Source organism: Helobdella robusta (genome assembly GCF_000326865.2).
Source record: "Helobdella robusta unplaced genomic scaffold HELROscaffold_54, whole genome shotgun sequence".
NCBI classification, from domain to species: Eukaryota; Metazoa; Annelida; class Clitellata; order Rhynchobdellida; family Glossiphoniidae; genus Helobdella; species Helobdella robusta.
The window spans coordinates 1231789-1250834 of NW_008705287.1; the positions used below are offsets into that span (position 1 = coordinate 1231789).

The following is a 19046-nucleotide window of genomic DNA, read 5'->3' on the forward strand; positions in this document are numbered from 1 at the left end:
ATGATGCCGTGCTTTCACGTGCATATATTTTGTGTTTGTACGTCATGCGGTGCTGATTTTAGAGCCTTTGTGGTAACAAAAGTTTAATTATAAGTATAGAACAACATGTAATCATATAGAATTAACAGGAATTGTATCCAATATTTGTGATAACTCATGATTGTTGTGGTGTCCACTGTATTGATACAAAAAAATTAATAATGTTGTCAACAAGGAAAACATTTTAACTGCTGATCATTAAACAGGTCAAACCTCAGCTGCAAACGTCTATCACAGCCCCTTCAATAAATCAAGGGTATTCTAGTCCACCAACCCAGCAAGCTACACCACTAATGATTGCATTTGGACAGGGTTCTTATACATTTGGATCTCAACTACTTTCCACTGATTGCGGCATTGGCCTACCAGTAAGTTTTCTTAATACATCTTTTAATGTCTGTTTATACATTAATATATTAATATATATATATTTATATATTAAGTGTGTACATATAATATAACAGCTACGTTGAATAACCTACCAGACGTATATGTATAGACGTATATATATATATATATATATATATATATATATATTATTAAGAAACATTTATATATATATATATATATATATATATATATATACATACAATTATTTATAAAAATCACTGCGTTTTCGACATTATTAACGTTATTACTATAGAAAACGCATGCCGAAAAGAGCTTTTCTGTAGTAATAACGTTATTATTAATGTTTTGTCAAAAATGTCAAATATAAAAATTTTTTATTTAACCTTAATAAACTTCATCAAAATGATAAAAGTCTCGTTAGAAAAATTGAGAAACTCAAAAACAAGTTGAATAATGCCGAAAACGCAGTGATCTTTATAAATAATTGTATTTACGATAGTCTAAACCCAAAATATATATTATATAAACACCTGAGTTTATTTCTCTTAAGATTCCACTGGTTTTTGTCAAACATCACATTTGAAAATTTTCTTTCTGTTTAAGATCCAGTTTCAATAATGTTCACGTTTTAAACCCGTAAAGAGGATTGATAAAATAAACATACCAGAAAGTTGATTCTTCAACTTGTTGCGTTTCTTTTAGATGCACCATTTGAGTAAAGTAAAAGATGCAATGGCATGATCAATTCTTCTATGAATCTCAACTGATGATGCGATTTTCTTCTCTTGGAGTTTCAAACTTAAATACATATTTGAATATAAATCCTTGGACTTGTTGCAGTGTTCTTTGTCAAGTTGCACATTTAATGGTGATCCATCTATTGTTATTACCTTGTTAGTACTTTTCATCGACTAATATCAAATAGTGATTCGCACCCACTTGAGCTGCAATTAAACCAGAGAATGCTCTTTGGCATCTATAATATTGCCAAAGACCAGCGGCGACATGTCTCTCCCTTGAATTTTTTTGAAAGTTTCTACGTTACGTCTTCTGTTCATGTCGAGAATAATGTTTCATGTTTTGACAATGTCATTTTTCAAAATTTATTGAGGTTAATAGGTTGTTTTTGTAAAATGGCTACAATTTGATGACAATAGATTTATTTACTCAACCCTGCGGTGACAGTTTTTTATATAAAATTCTTCAAATGTAAAGTACAAAGATTATCTGATGAATCTACGGTTTGGCCGGAAACTCTTTTGTTCTTTTCTTTTCTAGAGGTTTGTTCTCAGCTTTTTAGTTAATTAAGCTAATTCTTCTATAATCCTTGCCTTTATCCATAATCTGCATTATAATCACCTTTTCCCATGCTGTTGCAGTAGATTCAGATTGCCAAACATTTCTTACAAAAAGTGGATATGAGACAGAAGAATGTCTTCCTGCTTTTAAGAGATCTGAGTGCTTACTTGAATTCTACTGACTGGATGTTCTAGAGATGGTATCAACGATGGAACTGCTGGTGAACATTGTAGTAGATTATTACTGTACAAGTCCTGAAGAAATCTTGCCATCGTGCTCTTTTGGATTTTTTGTCTAATCATTTGGTTCCCTACTTAGTCGCCTAATGATTCATTATCTTTGGTACTGTTCGTTTTTTATTAGCAGCACCTTACACTTCTGTTGCAACAGCTAGATCAATCAATCAATCTTCGTTTTGCGTCCAGAGACCCGGTTCTCCGAGGTAGGACGTTGTTTTTTTTGCCATCAACTTTTTCGGCCAAATTAGACGATCAGTTGTATCCATTTCATTTAAATTTAGAGCTTTCATGTCTTGCTCGATTGTTTGCGACCAGGACTTCTTTGGACGGCCTTTGGGACGTGTGCCAGGTACTACAACATCTGCAAGAGAAGTTATGGCACTGTTTCCACTTCGTTTGACATGACCAAACCACCGCAGACGGTGTTGCCGGCATTCGTTTTTTATATCATCTAAACCAGCACGACGCAAGATTACGGTAGATTTGATGTAGTCCTTCAGACTAATTCGTTGCATCCATCGGATCATTTTCATGTCGGTTCGTTAAAGTTGTTGTTCCAGTTTGGTTGTCATTGGCCATGTTTCTGCACTATATAACAACACCGGACGTATCACAGATTTATAAAGTCTTGATCGTAGTGGTAGTGGGATGTCACGTCGCATCAATATAGAGGCAAGGAGATGCCATTTATTCCAGGCTGCACGTATGCGTCTTCAGCTGTTCCAGTACAATCCAGAATATCCCCTAGATATTGAAACGTTGTGACTTTCTCTACCTTAATGGCTTCAAAAACATTGCTATTTCGAATTTGTTGTTGTGGATTGATGCAAGCAGGACAAACAAAATTGAACACTTTAGATAAAGTACCAATTATTTTTGAACAACGTTTGTGACACCACTGGTTACACTGCTAACACTTGATTGAATTGTTACCTACACCAGCTTTACAAACTGAAGAGGACCATCGTCCAGTAGCTGTGGATTGGATGGGTTCACCAGTGCTCATTGCTTTGGTTTTGCTGATGTTGACTTTGAATCCATGATCGGCGAGTCTGGTGTTCCAATCTTAAAACATCTGTGCTGCATTCTGCTCAGACGTGGCTGTTAAAACGATATCATCAGCATATATAAAATTGTAAATGTAATTTCTCCAGATTTCACGGCAATGTTGTAGTAACGTTTGGATACCTGCAGTACCAGATGCTTTGATAATGTCATTTGTGAGTCCAGAGGGCCCTGCTGCCTTTCCATCCTTCATAGCTTTCAGAGCTTCTGTAAGCTCCTCTACAGTGATGTCTGCAATCGTACCTTCGATGGGTGGAGCGTCTAAGTTAACATTGATGGGATTTGTTTCGTTTAACAGACGATTGAAGTATTCTCTCCACTGTAGCTTGATCTCATCTTGTTCAAGAACCATCTCATTTTTATCGTTTTTGATACATGAGGCACCAACTATGTCTTTTTTCGTACGCTTTGCTTGTTTTGCTATACGATACAGAGATTTCATTTGTTCACCTTTGCTTTTAGTGAGCCACTCTCTGCACTGATCTGTCCGAGCCAGTGCAACTTGACGTCTTGCATAGTTGTTCTTCTCACGGAAAATTTTATGGTCATCAACAGACTTTGATTTTTGCCATTGCTTGTATGCAACTTTCTTTTCAGCTATTGCATTTTGTACACTGTCATCCCACCACCAAGTGTCACGTTCATGCTGACGTTTTGTACCAGTTTTCCCACAAGCTGTAGTTGCAGCGTTTATCAAAACGGTTTTGTATGTACTCCAATCTGTACTGGCTTGCGATTGGTGGTCTAACTGTGTGGCGACAATCTGTTGACATTTTTCTCGATGATTATTGCTTTTTAGCTTCCACGTTTTTATTCTCCAAGGCATTTGTTTAGACTTATGTTTTGACAGTTCGACAACCAGGTCTGTCACAAGGAGTCTATGTTGGGCGACACATGATTCGCCAGGTATAACTTTGACGTTTTTGAATAGCCTTCGGTGTTGTTGGTTGACAGCGAAGAAATCAATTTGCATGGCTGATGGTCCACTTTTGTATGTTATGAGATGTTCCAACCTCTTTCTAAAATATGTGTTCAGTAAACAAAACTCGTGACTTTCAGCAAACTCAAGGATGCGGTTGCCATCTTCATTCCGTTCTCAATAACTAAAACCGCCATGTACGTTGTCAAAACCATCTATTTTTTCTCCAACGTGGTCATAGAGATCGCTTCCAATCAGGATTGTTTCAGATTTTGGTATTGTTGAGATGGTGTCAGAGAATGCAGCCCAGAAGTCATTATTCATCTCTTCTGATTCGCCTGTCTCTGGTGCGTATGCAGAAAAAATAATCATTGTATGCTTTTCTATGCGAAGCTTGATCCCCATGAGACGTAAATTAATCCTTTTAATATCCAGTACTTCTTGAGCTAGCGGTTCTCTAACAAAGATTCCAACACCATTTTTGGCCGTCTTTTGACCATTCCAGAATAGTTTACATTTTTTTTTGTCTGAGTTGACATGACAGACACCATTCGATTTCCATCGGGTTTCCTGAAGGCAGCAGATGTCAATCCTTCTACGCTCGAGGATTTTTGCGATTTCCATGCTGCGGCCAGTCACTGATCCAACATTGAGCGTTCCAAGTCTAAGTACCATAGAAGGGCCATTCTGAATTTTTCTGCAACATCCCTCCGCTATTACATACTTTCCAGGGATTCTTGGCACCCCTTGACCACTTAAGGCCTGCTAGGGACTAGGGGCCGTTTATTTTCTTTGTAATGGCATAAGAGTAATTTGGGGAAAAGTTTTTACATCCGGACGCCCATCCTGATGACAACCACCAGTTATAAGCGGTGGGCCTAACCTTTTGCTCAAAAGCACGCAAGGCAGCGTAGATGCAGTTTTATGTCATGCCCAGGACCAACAGCTAGGTGACCTTTGCCAAATTCACTATTTTTGCATCTTCAGTATATGCACTTATACATTTAGAACTGAAAGCAGAGTGTCGGAATCGGATGAAAAATACCCGACTCCAGGTTCCAACTCCCAAAAAATTTTTTAATTTTGCATTATAACTTCACCTTATGTAACCCTTTCTTACTACCAATTAAAAAAACTTTAAATAAGATAATAAGGTAAGTCAGTCAATACATACTTACAAAAAAATTTTATATAATTTTTCTTTTGCATTTTTATTCCGTATTTTTACATCATTTGTCAGTTTGGTCAGTACAGTTTCAACATAGCAGCAGCTGCTCAGCCACCATCAGCAACTCAAGCACCACCTCCATTATTAACCCCAGTTGCTATTGCGGCTAGCCAGCCAAGTTTGTTTCTTGGAGCCACTCCTAACCTGCACAACGACCTCTACAATAACCAGTACAGGAACCTGTTTAGTTTAACGCAACAACCTCAGCAACAAAACACAATCATGGCTTCATCCTCATCGTCTTCTCTCATGACAGCCACCATAAAGGCTCAAGCTCAGCAACATCAATATTGTTAGTTGACTTTTTTGTAAATATTTTTCAATAATTAATTGATTACATGATGCTCATGAGCGTTGCTGGAGAGGCCTGTTTAGCATATCAAGAGGTCCCTGATTATTATTAACTTACCAACGGTTTCTACATTTGTAATGCAGTTATTAAGGCATTCACCTTCAGTATAGGCAAGGTGACTTTAGTTATTACTAACTAGATTTTCAAAATGTCGTTAATTCTACAAATAACATAGTTTTTGAATGATCTAGATTTTCAAAAAAAGTTTTAGATTTTCATTAATTAGCTACATAAAGAAAAATCATTATTTTGTTTCTTGTAACTGCTTTCATCATTTTGTATTTATTTTGAGAGCTTTTCTAGTAAAGATGCATCAAATAATGAATTTGAAATTTATTTTTGTGATTCATTTAAATTTTAAAAAATAATTAAAGACATTGAAGTATAAAATAGAAAAAACATAGCTATTAATTACGTTGACAAAGTTTTAGCGATCTACTTTATCACTTTTATCAGCAAATTTGTTTTCAATCATTAATTTTATAAATTATTAAATTAAAATTAAATTATTTATCTAACAAAGAAACCAAAAAATAAATAATTGGAATCTTACTAAATAAAAATTTAAAAAAGGAGAAATACCCTATTTAAATTGAAGATCTGCGCTACAGTAAAAATAAAAACACTCATGAAAATCGATTGGAAAATTATTTTTTTAACAGCTATTAAATTATCGTTTAAATTTTAAAGTTTTAATATTTGGCTTAAATATGGCCAAAGCTGAATGTCAAATTTTGACAAAATGTTCTGGCTCCTATGCTCGAGTGAGCCGACTCATTTCTTGTACGTAATCAGTGTAATCAGTGCGGTTAATAATTGCAAATTTATAACAAATATTTTTAGCTCAATATCCTTGAAAATATTCTTTGAAAATTGTAATAAAATTATAAATTTAAAAAAAATCATACAATTTATTTTCGCTACAACCGAATGTTTTCCATAGGGAATAACAGTTTTATTTCAGCAGTATTCATCTATTTTGCTTAGATAGGGATTTTAAGAAATTAATCCAATTATTTATAATAATTAGCGCATGCTTACGTCCATACACACATGCACATACATATTTGTGCAATTGTGCTTGCACAAACATACAGTACCTAATGGATCAGCAAAGCAATCAAACAATCCCATGTCTACTATCCAATATGGTCAGTTGATTGGAAATTCATCCCTCTTTCCTGCTGCACCTCAACTTAGTTACCATGGCTATGAAGGCTTTTCAGCTTTGCAACCAGATTCTATGTTGTCCCTGTCGAACTCTCAAATAGTTGGATCACACTTGCTTTCACAAAGGTTTTTGTTTACAAAATTTAAAAAAAAAATTTAATGTGTTTCTTTTTATTAAAATATTTGTCTTTTTCTTCAAAGAAATACTACAATACATGGTATGCAGTCTTCCACATTTTACCCCCAATCTATGCTGCAACAGCAGCAATCATGTTTTCAACAACAACAGCCACAGCATCAACAGAGATCAACCTCATTGGTTCAGCAACAGGTTGAAGAATTATTCTTTACGATTAGTATGATTACCACTATTAAAAAGCATTTATATTTAATTTTAGTACACGTTAATTCATTGTAGGCTCCTGCGTACCAACAATATCAATTAGGATACAACATTCAGCAAGTGGCAATATCAGCGGCTACCACACCAGCTGCTACACCGGCTGCTAATGTTTTTCCGCCTACAGCTTCTGGATACCATAGCAACCAATTGCCACAGCTGGCTAATCAGTCTCAATTGAAATGTACAGCACCACCCTTCAAACCATCACAGAAATTGAACCTATCGCCCAGTGTGGCAAATACTTCCGTAGCTGGTGGCAGTGCTGCTCAAACTTTGCAGGTTCGTTATCGTCTCATTTTTTGTTTCGGTTTTTCCTACAGTTTATTTTTATCAATTTCAGTTGTCCGGATTGCTCATGACCAACAACAGTACAGCTGCAAATATTAGTAATAGTAGCGGTAATATTCTTAGCAACACCAGCTACAGTACTTCTTCAACCAATAATAATAGCAATACAGTTAGCATCAACAAAAGTTTATCGTCAACATTACCGTATCACATGCAACATCAGCAACAACACCAGCAACATGATCAAGCTTCTCTGCTTGCTTCTTCGTTTTTGATGACTCAAAACAACATTAACAGTAGTTTCAACTCAGCATTTGCCAGTCAAAATGTAGCCTCCCAGTATCACCTTTTCAATCAGCAGCAACAAAATTTACAACAGTTCATGAACAACTCAGCTTTGAATATAAATAAAGACCGTTATGGATCAAATCAGCAGCCACAAAAACACATGTTTGGGTGCAGTTTGAATTCTGATAAATCAAGTACTGAACATCAACCTCAACATCAACCACAACCTCATTCACAACAACAACAACATTCGAATACTTTATTGCAACAGTCATCTTCATCTACATATCTTCCAGATCAATTTAAGAGGCACCAGGCTACTGTATCACTCAGCAGCTCATCTACGTTTGTAGGCTACAATAATAGTGTTGGTGTTAGCAATCAAAATGAATTAAACTCTACATCAGCAACATCAGCTTTTTTAATAACGAAATCATCTACATCATTAGTATCAGCTAAACATCAGCCGCTTTCATCAGCTCTATTGGTGGCATCATCATCAGCCACAACATCAATTATTTCAACAAAGATGCAGACAACTTCATCTAACTCAACTACAACTGCAGTGACAACAACAACAGTTTCATCAACAAAACTAACAACATCGAATCAACCTCAACAAAAATGGAAATCCAGCAATGATGTAATTGCTTACCAAGGCAACCATTATAATTATCAGCAGCAGTCATTTTACAAGCCGCCACCAATGTTGGGTGGAATAAATGAAAGATTTCCTCTCCCATCATATCCTTCTCATCATTTCGTGCCAGGACGATCTGGTTAACTTATCTTATTTTGATTTATACATTTTTTTAAATCGATAAAATTTATATAGAAAAAATTTGTTTATTTAGCTACCACTTTGTCACAATGTCATTTTATCTTTATAACATCACCTAGACTTGTTAAGAGAAGCATTTAACAGCAATAGCAGCAGCAGAGTTCCGGGCAACGTACGTCACCCATTGCAGACTAATCCAACATTGGGGAAAGGACCTAACAACACCAGCAGCATCAAAGTCGACAAATGGATGCCGCCCGGCATAAGTAACAATAACAACAACAGTACTTCGTTGACAAGTTCTGCCACAATCAAGTCATCAACTGCTGGTAGTAGCACATTAGCCAGAGGTGCAAAAAGTGTTGTGGTAGGCATTGGTGGTGCCAGCATGAACAATCTCCAAACCAAGGGAACAATGATGGACATAAAAGCGGAAGAAAGAAAGAAGGTGATGCAACAAGTTCAAAACTTTCTCAATCCTCAAAACAAACCTCCACCAAAGCTTGCGTCCTCTTCATCATTCTTGTCATCAGCGGCACCAACTTCATTGCCATCATTTGCTTCTGAGGCCCATGTAGCCACTACAGCTGCTTATGGAACCGCAGCTACTGTTCATATTACAGCTAATGTAACAGCTGTATCTATGACCACGGCATCTTATGTAGCTGTTAGCAACAGCTCAGCCATTGCTAACACCTCCACTCTAGTTAAGAAAGAATCAGGAATTGCTTTGATTAAAACTGATGCTGATGCAACCGCCATCACTATTAATATAACGAATAAGATGAGTAATAATAAAGATGACAATAAACTATAAAGAAAAGTGTTTGAAAAGAAAATATATTACAAAAATATTATCAAAAACCTAATTATTTGTAAGCTGAACTGAGATGTGTTTAATTTATAAGAAAGATAATGGCTTTGCTGGCGATGATAAGTTTATGCTGATACAAACGCGTCTTTTTGTTACTTTGTAAAATTTAATTTACCCATGAATGACGAAATTGATTGAAACTATAACAAGAACGTAAAGATAAATTGTCAAAGTGTATGTTTATATATATATATATGTGTGTGTGTGTGTGTGTGTGTGTGTGTGTGTGTGTGTGTGTGTGTGTGTGTGTGTGTGTGTGTGTGTGAACTTATTTACTATTGTATGTATTAATTTATAGATATAATAAAGTATATTTTGGTTATTTTATTTTAAAAGAACTATTAATTAGTAGCTGTCGTTAAAGATTGATTAAGCTTTATGATTTATTATTTCAATTTTATATTTCCGTTGTTTATGTATACCAGTATGTTAATATGTCAATTAATTTATACTCTGTGTGTGTTTGTGTATTTATGTGTGTGTTTGTGGGTGAGTGCGTATGTTAGAATTAGAAAGTTTTCTTTACTTTTGCATCATCTTTACTAATTTCGTCAATTTTGTCTAAAATGCACTAACGTTTAAGTTATTTATAATTTTATTACGATTGACGTTATTATTGGTTAATATCATTATGATTAATACTATTATTGATGTTGTTTAAATAAATTTCTTCACAATTATAATTTTCAATATTAACATTCGATCAAAATCCCATTTCGTTACTGCCCGTTGTGCATGTGGGAAAATAACGTTTTTAATTATTAATGTGCACACCACACGCAGATGCAGATATATATATATATATATATATATATATATATATATATATATAGGATTAAGACTCAGAAAAGCAATTAATGATGAAAATCACAGCATGTTCGGCATTTGTTAGGTAGGGTTAGGAACTAAGAAACTTGAAAATGATTTACGATCGATCAACCATTAGAAAAATCAACAAGTTAAATTGGAAGTTAACTAACGCCGAACATGCTGTGATTTTCAGCAATATGTACATATAGAGAGAGAGGACTAAGACTGTCAGAAATGCAATTATTGGTGAAAATCACAGCAAGTTCGTACTATCAATTGAATCATTATTATTATTGTTGTTGAAAAACAAAATGATTATTATTTATATTATTAAAATTTGTATGTACTGGGTTGACATTCAATGAATGCTTCATTTTAAATGAGGCTAGTTTGGGAGTCAAAGAAGCGTGTACACGCCCATTCACTCATTTGCACTCCTGAATAGGCGAAAATTGAAAAGGTTTTGTCACAAGTTGTTAAAATTGTTGTTATAATGTTAGCACTTTGTATTATGCCAGTCTCTTCAAGCTTTTTCAATCTTAGTAGATTAAATATTAATGTCGTTAATGATATATATTATTGAACGTAAAAAAATTTATATATTATGTGTGTTTGTGTGTGTGTGTAGCGATGCAATTATTAATAAGTTTTGAAGGGTGTCTGATTTTGATGCACTGTTATAGTAGATATATACGTCCTACCTCGGGAAACCGGGTCTCTGGACGCAAAACGAAGATTGATTGATTAGATATATCTATTCTTATAAAAATTAATAAAAATGAATTTAAAACTACATTTTTCTTTTTATATTAACAAAATAAATAAATATTTCAATAAATCTTGATAAATATTTAATGAATTATATAACGCTAATAAGCTGTGAAATTTATTAATTACATGTGTGTGTGTGTGTGTGTGTCCGTGTGTAATATATATATATATATATATATATATATATATATATATATATATATATATATATATATATACATATATAACGCCTATAAGCTCTGAAATTTATTAATTGCATTTGTGTGTGTGTCCGTGTATTATATATATATATTTATAATATATATATAAATTGATGTGCATTTTTTGCAGTTTATTTCATGTCAGTTTAGTTGTATTGTTCAAACTTGGTTATTGTAGTTCTGGAATGATTTTATAGAACAACCGTTTAAAACAAGGGTTTAGTTGCAATGGTTAAATTCATTATTACTGCTTCATGTTTCTTTTTCATTCGTATTATCATACAACAAGTCAAAATTTATTTTGACCACATTTTGCGCCAAAATCAAACCGAATTTTGTCGTTTATATTTGGAATCCTAATTCATGAGTCTTAATTTTTAGTCGTGTTGGCATGACTTATGTAATTTTTTGTGTACTTTGATCGGTATAAAAAAGAGTGTTTTATTCGACTTTATTACATATGACGTCAACCTTTGATCTAACGGCTTGTGATAAGGGACCGCATTTTAAAAACTTTATTAGTTTAGGTGACTTGCTATTTAAACGAAAGATAAGAAAGTGGAAACGATTAAATAACAATCAAACAAAAGTAAATTGGGAAAATTTTGAATTCCAGTGGCGAAAAAACCAAAAAATCTCGTGAGAGGTTGACTAGCTCCGTAGGCACTGCGCCATTGAAGTCAAACCATACTGGAAAGTTTTCCGTCTGCTTCCGCTTGTGTTTTGGAGAATCTCCCGGATAATAATGTTTGCCAAAAAGTCATTCTATTGCATAAGATTAGCTTTTTTTAAATTGGCGAATGAAGGGTTCTAAATATCCGAGGTTGACAAGCTGGGCTGCCCGCCAGGTCATTTTATGTGGCTTGCAAACGTTGACGTTTACATTTAAGATTAATTTTTGCATTTATAATTTATTAGACATTTAATTTGAAGTCTGGATCTTAGGAAGGTTTGTGCAAAGATTATTTTGTTTTTGTCATTTAGGTTTTATCTCTGAGCTCACGGCTCAAGTCAGTGATCGGAATTTGAATGCTTCAATATTGGTCTGGTTGCACGTTTGAAGAATTTTATACATTTTAAACAATTGCAGTTATGTAACACTTTTATCTGAAAGTTGCGTCAAAGGTTACAACTAACCATGCTTTAAAAATTAACAAATTTTTATAACTTCTAAGTCAACTTCAACGTGCGTGTGTATGTATTTATACATATATGTAATATATGTTCATCAAATCATATCAAATTTATTCTATCAAAAACAAAAAAATAGTTGGTCTGTTAGAGGCTTAGAGGAATCAACAACACAGTGTTTATGAATACGTGCTTAAACGATGCATCACGCTCAATGCATGTACGAGGATCTTTCTGCCATTGGGACCCGGTTACTGCAAAACTGCACCAGATGACCTTAACTACTAGGCAACATCATTGCTGGATTTCCATTTTTGCCTAAATGATGATTCGAAAACCAAAAAATTCTTTAGCTAATCTTTAATATAAAGTTTTGAAAATCACAACAAAAATTGTATAAATAAAATTTTAAGTTGTTGATAAGACACTTGTCAATTTTAAGAAAATAACATTCAATGTAATCATTATTAATATATGTTTTATTAGAAAACAGCCTTTTGTAGATAAATACTTTTTAAGTTTATTTTTGAAGAGATGTAGTGAATCACAATCCACTAGGCTCAGGACTATAGGGAGGAGCAAAAGGGGCAAGAGTACCTGGCGGCTAATTTCAATGGCGGCAAAATTTTAAAAGTTTTAAAAAATTAAAAAAGTTTATTCAAAGTATTTGGATTGAAGTAAAGTTGATTTTTTCATTTTATTTATTTATTTTATATATAAATTCATGGAAAATAAAATGCAGTTATGGAAAACGGAATCTTAATATTATTTTTTATCTTATACCTAATTCGAAGTGTTTGTTTGGTTTTGGCATGCATTGTTAGAAAGGATTAGCCACGTAAAAGAATTTTTGCAAAAATTGGCTTGCCCGGAACCTTCAAAGTCTTTTTACATTTATGAAGTCTACATCTAAAGCCATTAATGGGAGAAATCCTGGGAAAGAACGAATAACAACATCTGAATTTTTAAAAAAATGTTCAGAAAAGAACCAAAGAATGAAAACAAAATGTGTATAAGCAAAGAAGCTTTGGAAAGCGCTGAAAATGCATAACAGTATTGTATGAATTCTAACGAATTGTTGGCATTAATCAATTCAAAGTTTGTTTTTTCAATTTTTCTTGCTAGATTTTATTGAAAATAGAATTATTACCCAAGTTCATCATAAAAATTTAATAAAACTGTTGTTATCCGTTGCATCATTATATTATTATTAATATAATAAAATAAAATATATAACATAGATAAGTGATAATTAAAATAACAAATAATATAGCGATATTTTATCATTCCCGCGGTTATAACAATATATATATAACATGTATTTTAATACACCTATAAACCATAGCAATTCAGTCTCACCGGATAATGATATCAGATGCTAAAAATGATATATTCACTCTTACTTGCAACTTAATTTCCTCTTTATGCATGATTTAATTTTAATAAATACATCGATGATTGTTCGTTAAATTTCTGCTTGTTAATACGTAACGCCTACGCAAAAATATGTTGTTCAACTCCTCATGCAGATAGGCCTTTTTTCGATTTTCCGTATATCACCTTCAGCGCAGGTTTGATTTAAATTTTGTTTTTTTTTCATTTTTCGCATTATAATTTTTTGGAAATTGTTCTATTAATTAAAAATAGATTTATTATCCAAACTTATCCTGCAGAATAGTCAATTTCGATTTTATCAATTTATCAAATCATCCTCAGTGCAGCTTTGGTTTATATAGCTTCATAGACAAAGAAAAGGTATTTAATTAATTGGTGTCATATTCTTTATCTTCTTTGTTGGTGTCGCTTTCTTGTTCCCCATTGTTGTTGAAGTTAGTAGTAAGGCGTCGAGTTGGTAATGATGTAGGGGAAGGTGGGGCAGCTGTGACAGTTTTTTGGTGAAACTGTTGCATGATGTTCAAAAATTTGCTAACCAAAATGATTTTTCACAATAGAGTAGCCAGATTTTTCTTTAATTTAATAATCAAATTATTTTTTACCAATCTATTGTAAAATTTTACTAATTCAAGTAAAAACCACCTGACCCAAATTGACTTGTGACACATAAAAAGACTATAAAATCTCATCAAGCTATCTCTTTATTTTAAAAAAGGTTACTCAATTCATTGCTATTTAATTAACGGAAAATTATTGCAGTTAAGTATTTAATAAATATTTCACAAAATGTTTAACATTTTTCTCAGTACTAGTACGAATATTATTTTTTTATTATTGTTTTTTCTCTTTCTTCCAGTTTTTTCAATAGGACAACAACTTTCATGTGCCCAGCGTTCACATTTTTGACAGGAGAGCCAATCTTCTTTCAGATCATGTTCTGTGCATTCCTCATTGCAATTTATGCAATAAGTTTTATGGCTTTTCAAAAATTTTTTATGCGTTTTCTTTCGTTTAACCTCTGCTAATTTTAAATCATGTTTTGATGTTGATGGAAATGTCAGATTTTTTTTAATATTCACATCTTTTGATAATTTATGTTGTGTTTTATATGGTGGGAAAATGAACACACAAGAAGTCTCAACTTTTTTCTTTTTTTAGAACCATTTTATATATAAGTATGTACAATAAATGTTGAATGGTGGCATAACTTAACTAACAAGACACGTTTTGGCTTCCATATCCTTTCATTCTTTTTTATCCGTACGTTATGTTGAATATGTCAAAAATGACATCTAGTTGTTATTTGTTATCCGTCCTTTAAATTTCATGGTCAACCAACTTCGTTAGACAGAAAAACAAACGTTCGTCAGTTATCGTTTGTTAGATATTACATTGTTGTCATCCATATATACTTATACCTATATTTTGGGTTTAGACTATCATAAATACAATTATTTATAAAGATCACTGCGTTTACGGCATTATTCAACTTGTAGTAGAGTTTACCATCAATATCAAAAATAAAGAAACTTAACTACAAGTTGAATAATGCCGAAAACGCAGTGGTCTTTATAAATAATTGTATTTATACCTATATATATATATATTTTGTGTAATCGTTGCACACACACAACAATTTTAAAATTTAAATTTATAATCATACTAATGAATAAATTTTGTTTATAAATTGATGAAACGTAATTATTATTATTTATTATTATTATTCTCTTTTAAGATATTTCTCAGAGGTTATGAATTAAATGCTTTATTGGACCAAGGTGTCTTCAGATAATGTTTCTAATTTTATGATAACAAAATATGTGATCAGTATGGTTGCGATAATTTAAAAAACAAGCGTTGCGTATAAAACGTTTCCGCATCAGAAACAATTTGTCGACAAAATGTTTGCTGGTGGATCCGCCGAAAACTTTTCACACATCAAGTAAAATAAAAAAAGGAAAAGTACAACATCATCATAGATTTTGTATCCAACTTGTTTCTAACCTTAAATAAACTTTCAATCACTTAATAAAATTTATAACTTATTGATTATCCGGTTTATATGGATAATCAATTCATATCCATTTAGTGGCGGATTTAGGAAAAGCATTATTTTTTAACAATCCAGTAAAGCTCAAAATTGGCGTTATAAACAAAAATATGGTCACGGTCAAATTTAAACACTTTTTAAATGTTGACCCTCTCGTCAACATTGTCCAGATCCGCCCACTTTTGAAGCACAGTCCTTAAAAATTTTATAAAATATATCTCTGGAAATACAGTGTCTTGAATAGATTTATATAATTATTGTTTTCATCTTATGTCCAACAATTATGTTATATGATTTTTTCAGGTTTTTAGTTGGATAATATAACATCATGACAAAAAATGTTAGTGTCATCAAAGGACAAGATGCAATGCAGTTTTCCGATACTGTAAAAATGTTGTTACGAGAAGTAGGAAGATCAAGTATCGAGCCAGTTTGAATTGTAATCCCGCAATGGCGTTTTCCGCTGGTGATTTTTAAATGAAACGTATTGGTGTTTATTAACTTTTTTCAACAAGATAGGCCTAGATGCAGTTGAACATAACAGTTTTAAAAATTTTGAAATGGGTTAATAGTTATCCAAAATAGTTGGATAGCCATTTTCAAAAATGTGTATTACCTTGACCATCTTCAGGTCATTTGGAAATTTGCCCACTTTTAATGATGCGGAGAGAGGAACAACAATAAACAGTTTTTTTCTTTATAATCTACAAATGTTCGAAAAAAAAATTATTTTACTTATATTTTGTGAATTATTCTGTATTATATGTGAATTGTTAAACAACCTTTCAAGCCACACTTACGATTAAATTTTAAATCCAATCTAAACGAATCAAATACATTTCATATGTGGAACGTACACGTCAAAACATCGGTTAGCAAAACGTTGAGATCATCAAAATCTTCCGACTCAACTAAACAACACAAAACAACAAACCAGCTCAAACGTCGATTTTGGTGGTTTTACAAAAAAGTTTTTAATTCAACTACAAGTTTGAGCCCATCATACAGCGTCAACGTTTGCAAAAACTATTTTCACTCCATCCAAAGCAACACTCACAACAACAAACAACAACTGCCAAACTGGATCCAAAAACTTTCAACGCATTAATAAAAACATTCAAAAAGGGTTCAAGCTAAGAGTTGATGGTTTGGCTGAACACACCCAGATGTTAACGCACGTGATCAACAATGCTAAGAGACACCAACGTACCATCATCGTCACGCTCTTAGATCTTTATAACTCATTTGGAAAAGTCAGCTACAACCTCATCTTTTCAACACTAGAATATCATCACATTCCTCTTCAGATTAAAAATTTAATAAATAATATTTATGCCGATTATTCAATCTCTGTCTCTCTCTTTGTTGCGAAAATTTAACTCCTTCAATTCCGGTGGGGTCCTTCAAGGCAATCCAGTTTCTCCCCTATTGTTTATTCTGTGTTTTAATCCTTTGGTGAAACTAATTGAAAAAAAGAATTTCAACAATGTGGCTACATATGGGGACCAACAACCAATCTAAAAACCAGAGCTTGGCTTCAGTTTGCCGATGACGGCCATCATTGTCAGCAACACTGACAGGCCCAAAAATTAAAATTAATTAATCTGAACCAAACCTGGCGCAAAGCAACCGGAATGAGTATGAGGATTGACAAATGCTGCGTCTTTGGCATGAAAAAAAAGGCATATACGAACAGTTTCTCCCAAGGTTGACCATCAATGATAAAACAATACCTGACATTGAACTTAATGTCAGGTATTGTTTTAACCCGGGAAAAGTTTACGACTTTGAAGGACGCGATTCAAGGGCGAAAAAGTTACTTATCGAAAATCTCCAACACATGTTGTCGGTTATAAACGGGTTATAAACACAGCGCCACAATGGAAATTGCGAATATAAAGGCAATATATCCCATCCCAGTTGGCATTCGAACTTCGCATTTACGATATACCGTTGACTTGGATAGGCAACAACCTGGATCCACTGATTGCTGAATCGGTTTGAAACTAATTGGCCCTACCAATTAGCAGCTGCGTGTCGGAGTATCTATCACACTCTTTTAAAATCAGGAAGATTGAATATCAGATCATTGAAAAGTTACACAGAAGCGTTAAGAGTCAAACTTCGAAGTTACCTCAAAACGCATGCCAATGAAAAAATAAGATGTTTACATAAAGAATCTTTCAACAGTTACATCAAATTAGAATTTTGAATCAGCTAAAATAAAACCAACACTTAAAGCACTATTGGCGAGTCAACAAAAGTCCGATTATGTTCATCTATCATCACTTCAATGTCAAGGGATGTTAGTTAAAGTGATTAAAGATCATATTCCAGAAATCCACATAAGTCAATGGTCGAAGTTCACAAAAGGCCTACCAGAGGTTTTATTCAAATTTATCAGGAAGACTCTCATTCAATAACTTCCAACAGACGCCAACCTCTATCGCTGGGGCAAGATGCCAAATGCTCTTTGTCCACTATGTCAGGCTCGTCAAACTAATAAGCATGTGTTGTCAAACTTCAGTTCAATTTCATCCCTGAAAAGATATACAACACGTCACAACAATATACTATCGATGATTTTAGAAAAAATTCAATCATTTGCAGGTGCGGATGTATTGATCTACGCAGATTCCAACTGCAAATACCTTCCAGTATCATTTCTCTTTAAATCACTTCGTCCAGATATTGCCATTCGACGAGGTGATACTATCGAAATACTGGAATTAACAGTTTGCCATGAATCTAACTTTTCTAAATCTAAAGAATATAAAACATCAAAATACTTTCAAAATTTTAATTGCAATTTGATAGACGAGTTGAAAAGCTCAAACATTATAATAAATTCATTTTAAACTATCATTAATTAATTTTGTTTGGTCTGACCCTTTTTATAGAAGTTTAATTAATTCCGTAGTATCATCATCATACGCAATTTACTGTGATAGGAACACGGTTTGAACATAATTTAATGTTGATTCTATTTATCTTTGTGCCCATTTAAAATGTGTGGCGAGCATTGTAGAATATCTATATAATTTACATTATAAGTTTTATTATTTTAACTTTATAATTAAAATGAAAAATAAAAGGATGTTCCCATTATTATTATTATTACTTTAATGTAAATATTCGTCATCCCATGTTAACATTATTTTAAGATGATTTTTCAGCGATGTAACAAGATCAACATTATGATCATCATAATCAATACTTCAATACATCATCATTATCATTCCTATAAAAAGATAAAAATCAGCATCATCAGCAGCATCAATCGTTATTTCCACAATGACTTGATAATGCTGATATAAGTTTGAAACGTTATCATCTTCAAACAGCTTGCAAAAACATCAGAACCTTTCATTGACCTATTGATGCACGGGGTTT

At 33.0% G+C, this 19046-nt stretch overlaps 1 protein-coding gene across 1 annotated transcript; it reads right to left on the reverse strand.

Annotated features, from left to right (window-relative positions):
- Positions 1 to 4089: 4089 nt before the first annotated feature.
- On the reverse strand, positions 4090 to 4536 carry HELRODRAFT_86763 (hypothetical protein; the record flags this gene model as incomplete). The annotated part of the gene is made up of 1 exon (XM_009028214.1): positions 4090 to 4536. The coding sequence occupies one exon, from the start codon at positions 4534 to 4536 to the stop codon at positions 4090 to 4092; it is 447 nt and encodes a 148-aa protein (XP_009026462.1).
- Between the last annotated feature and the right edge of the window lie 14510 nt (positions 4537 to 19046).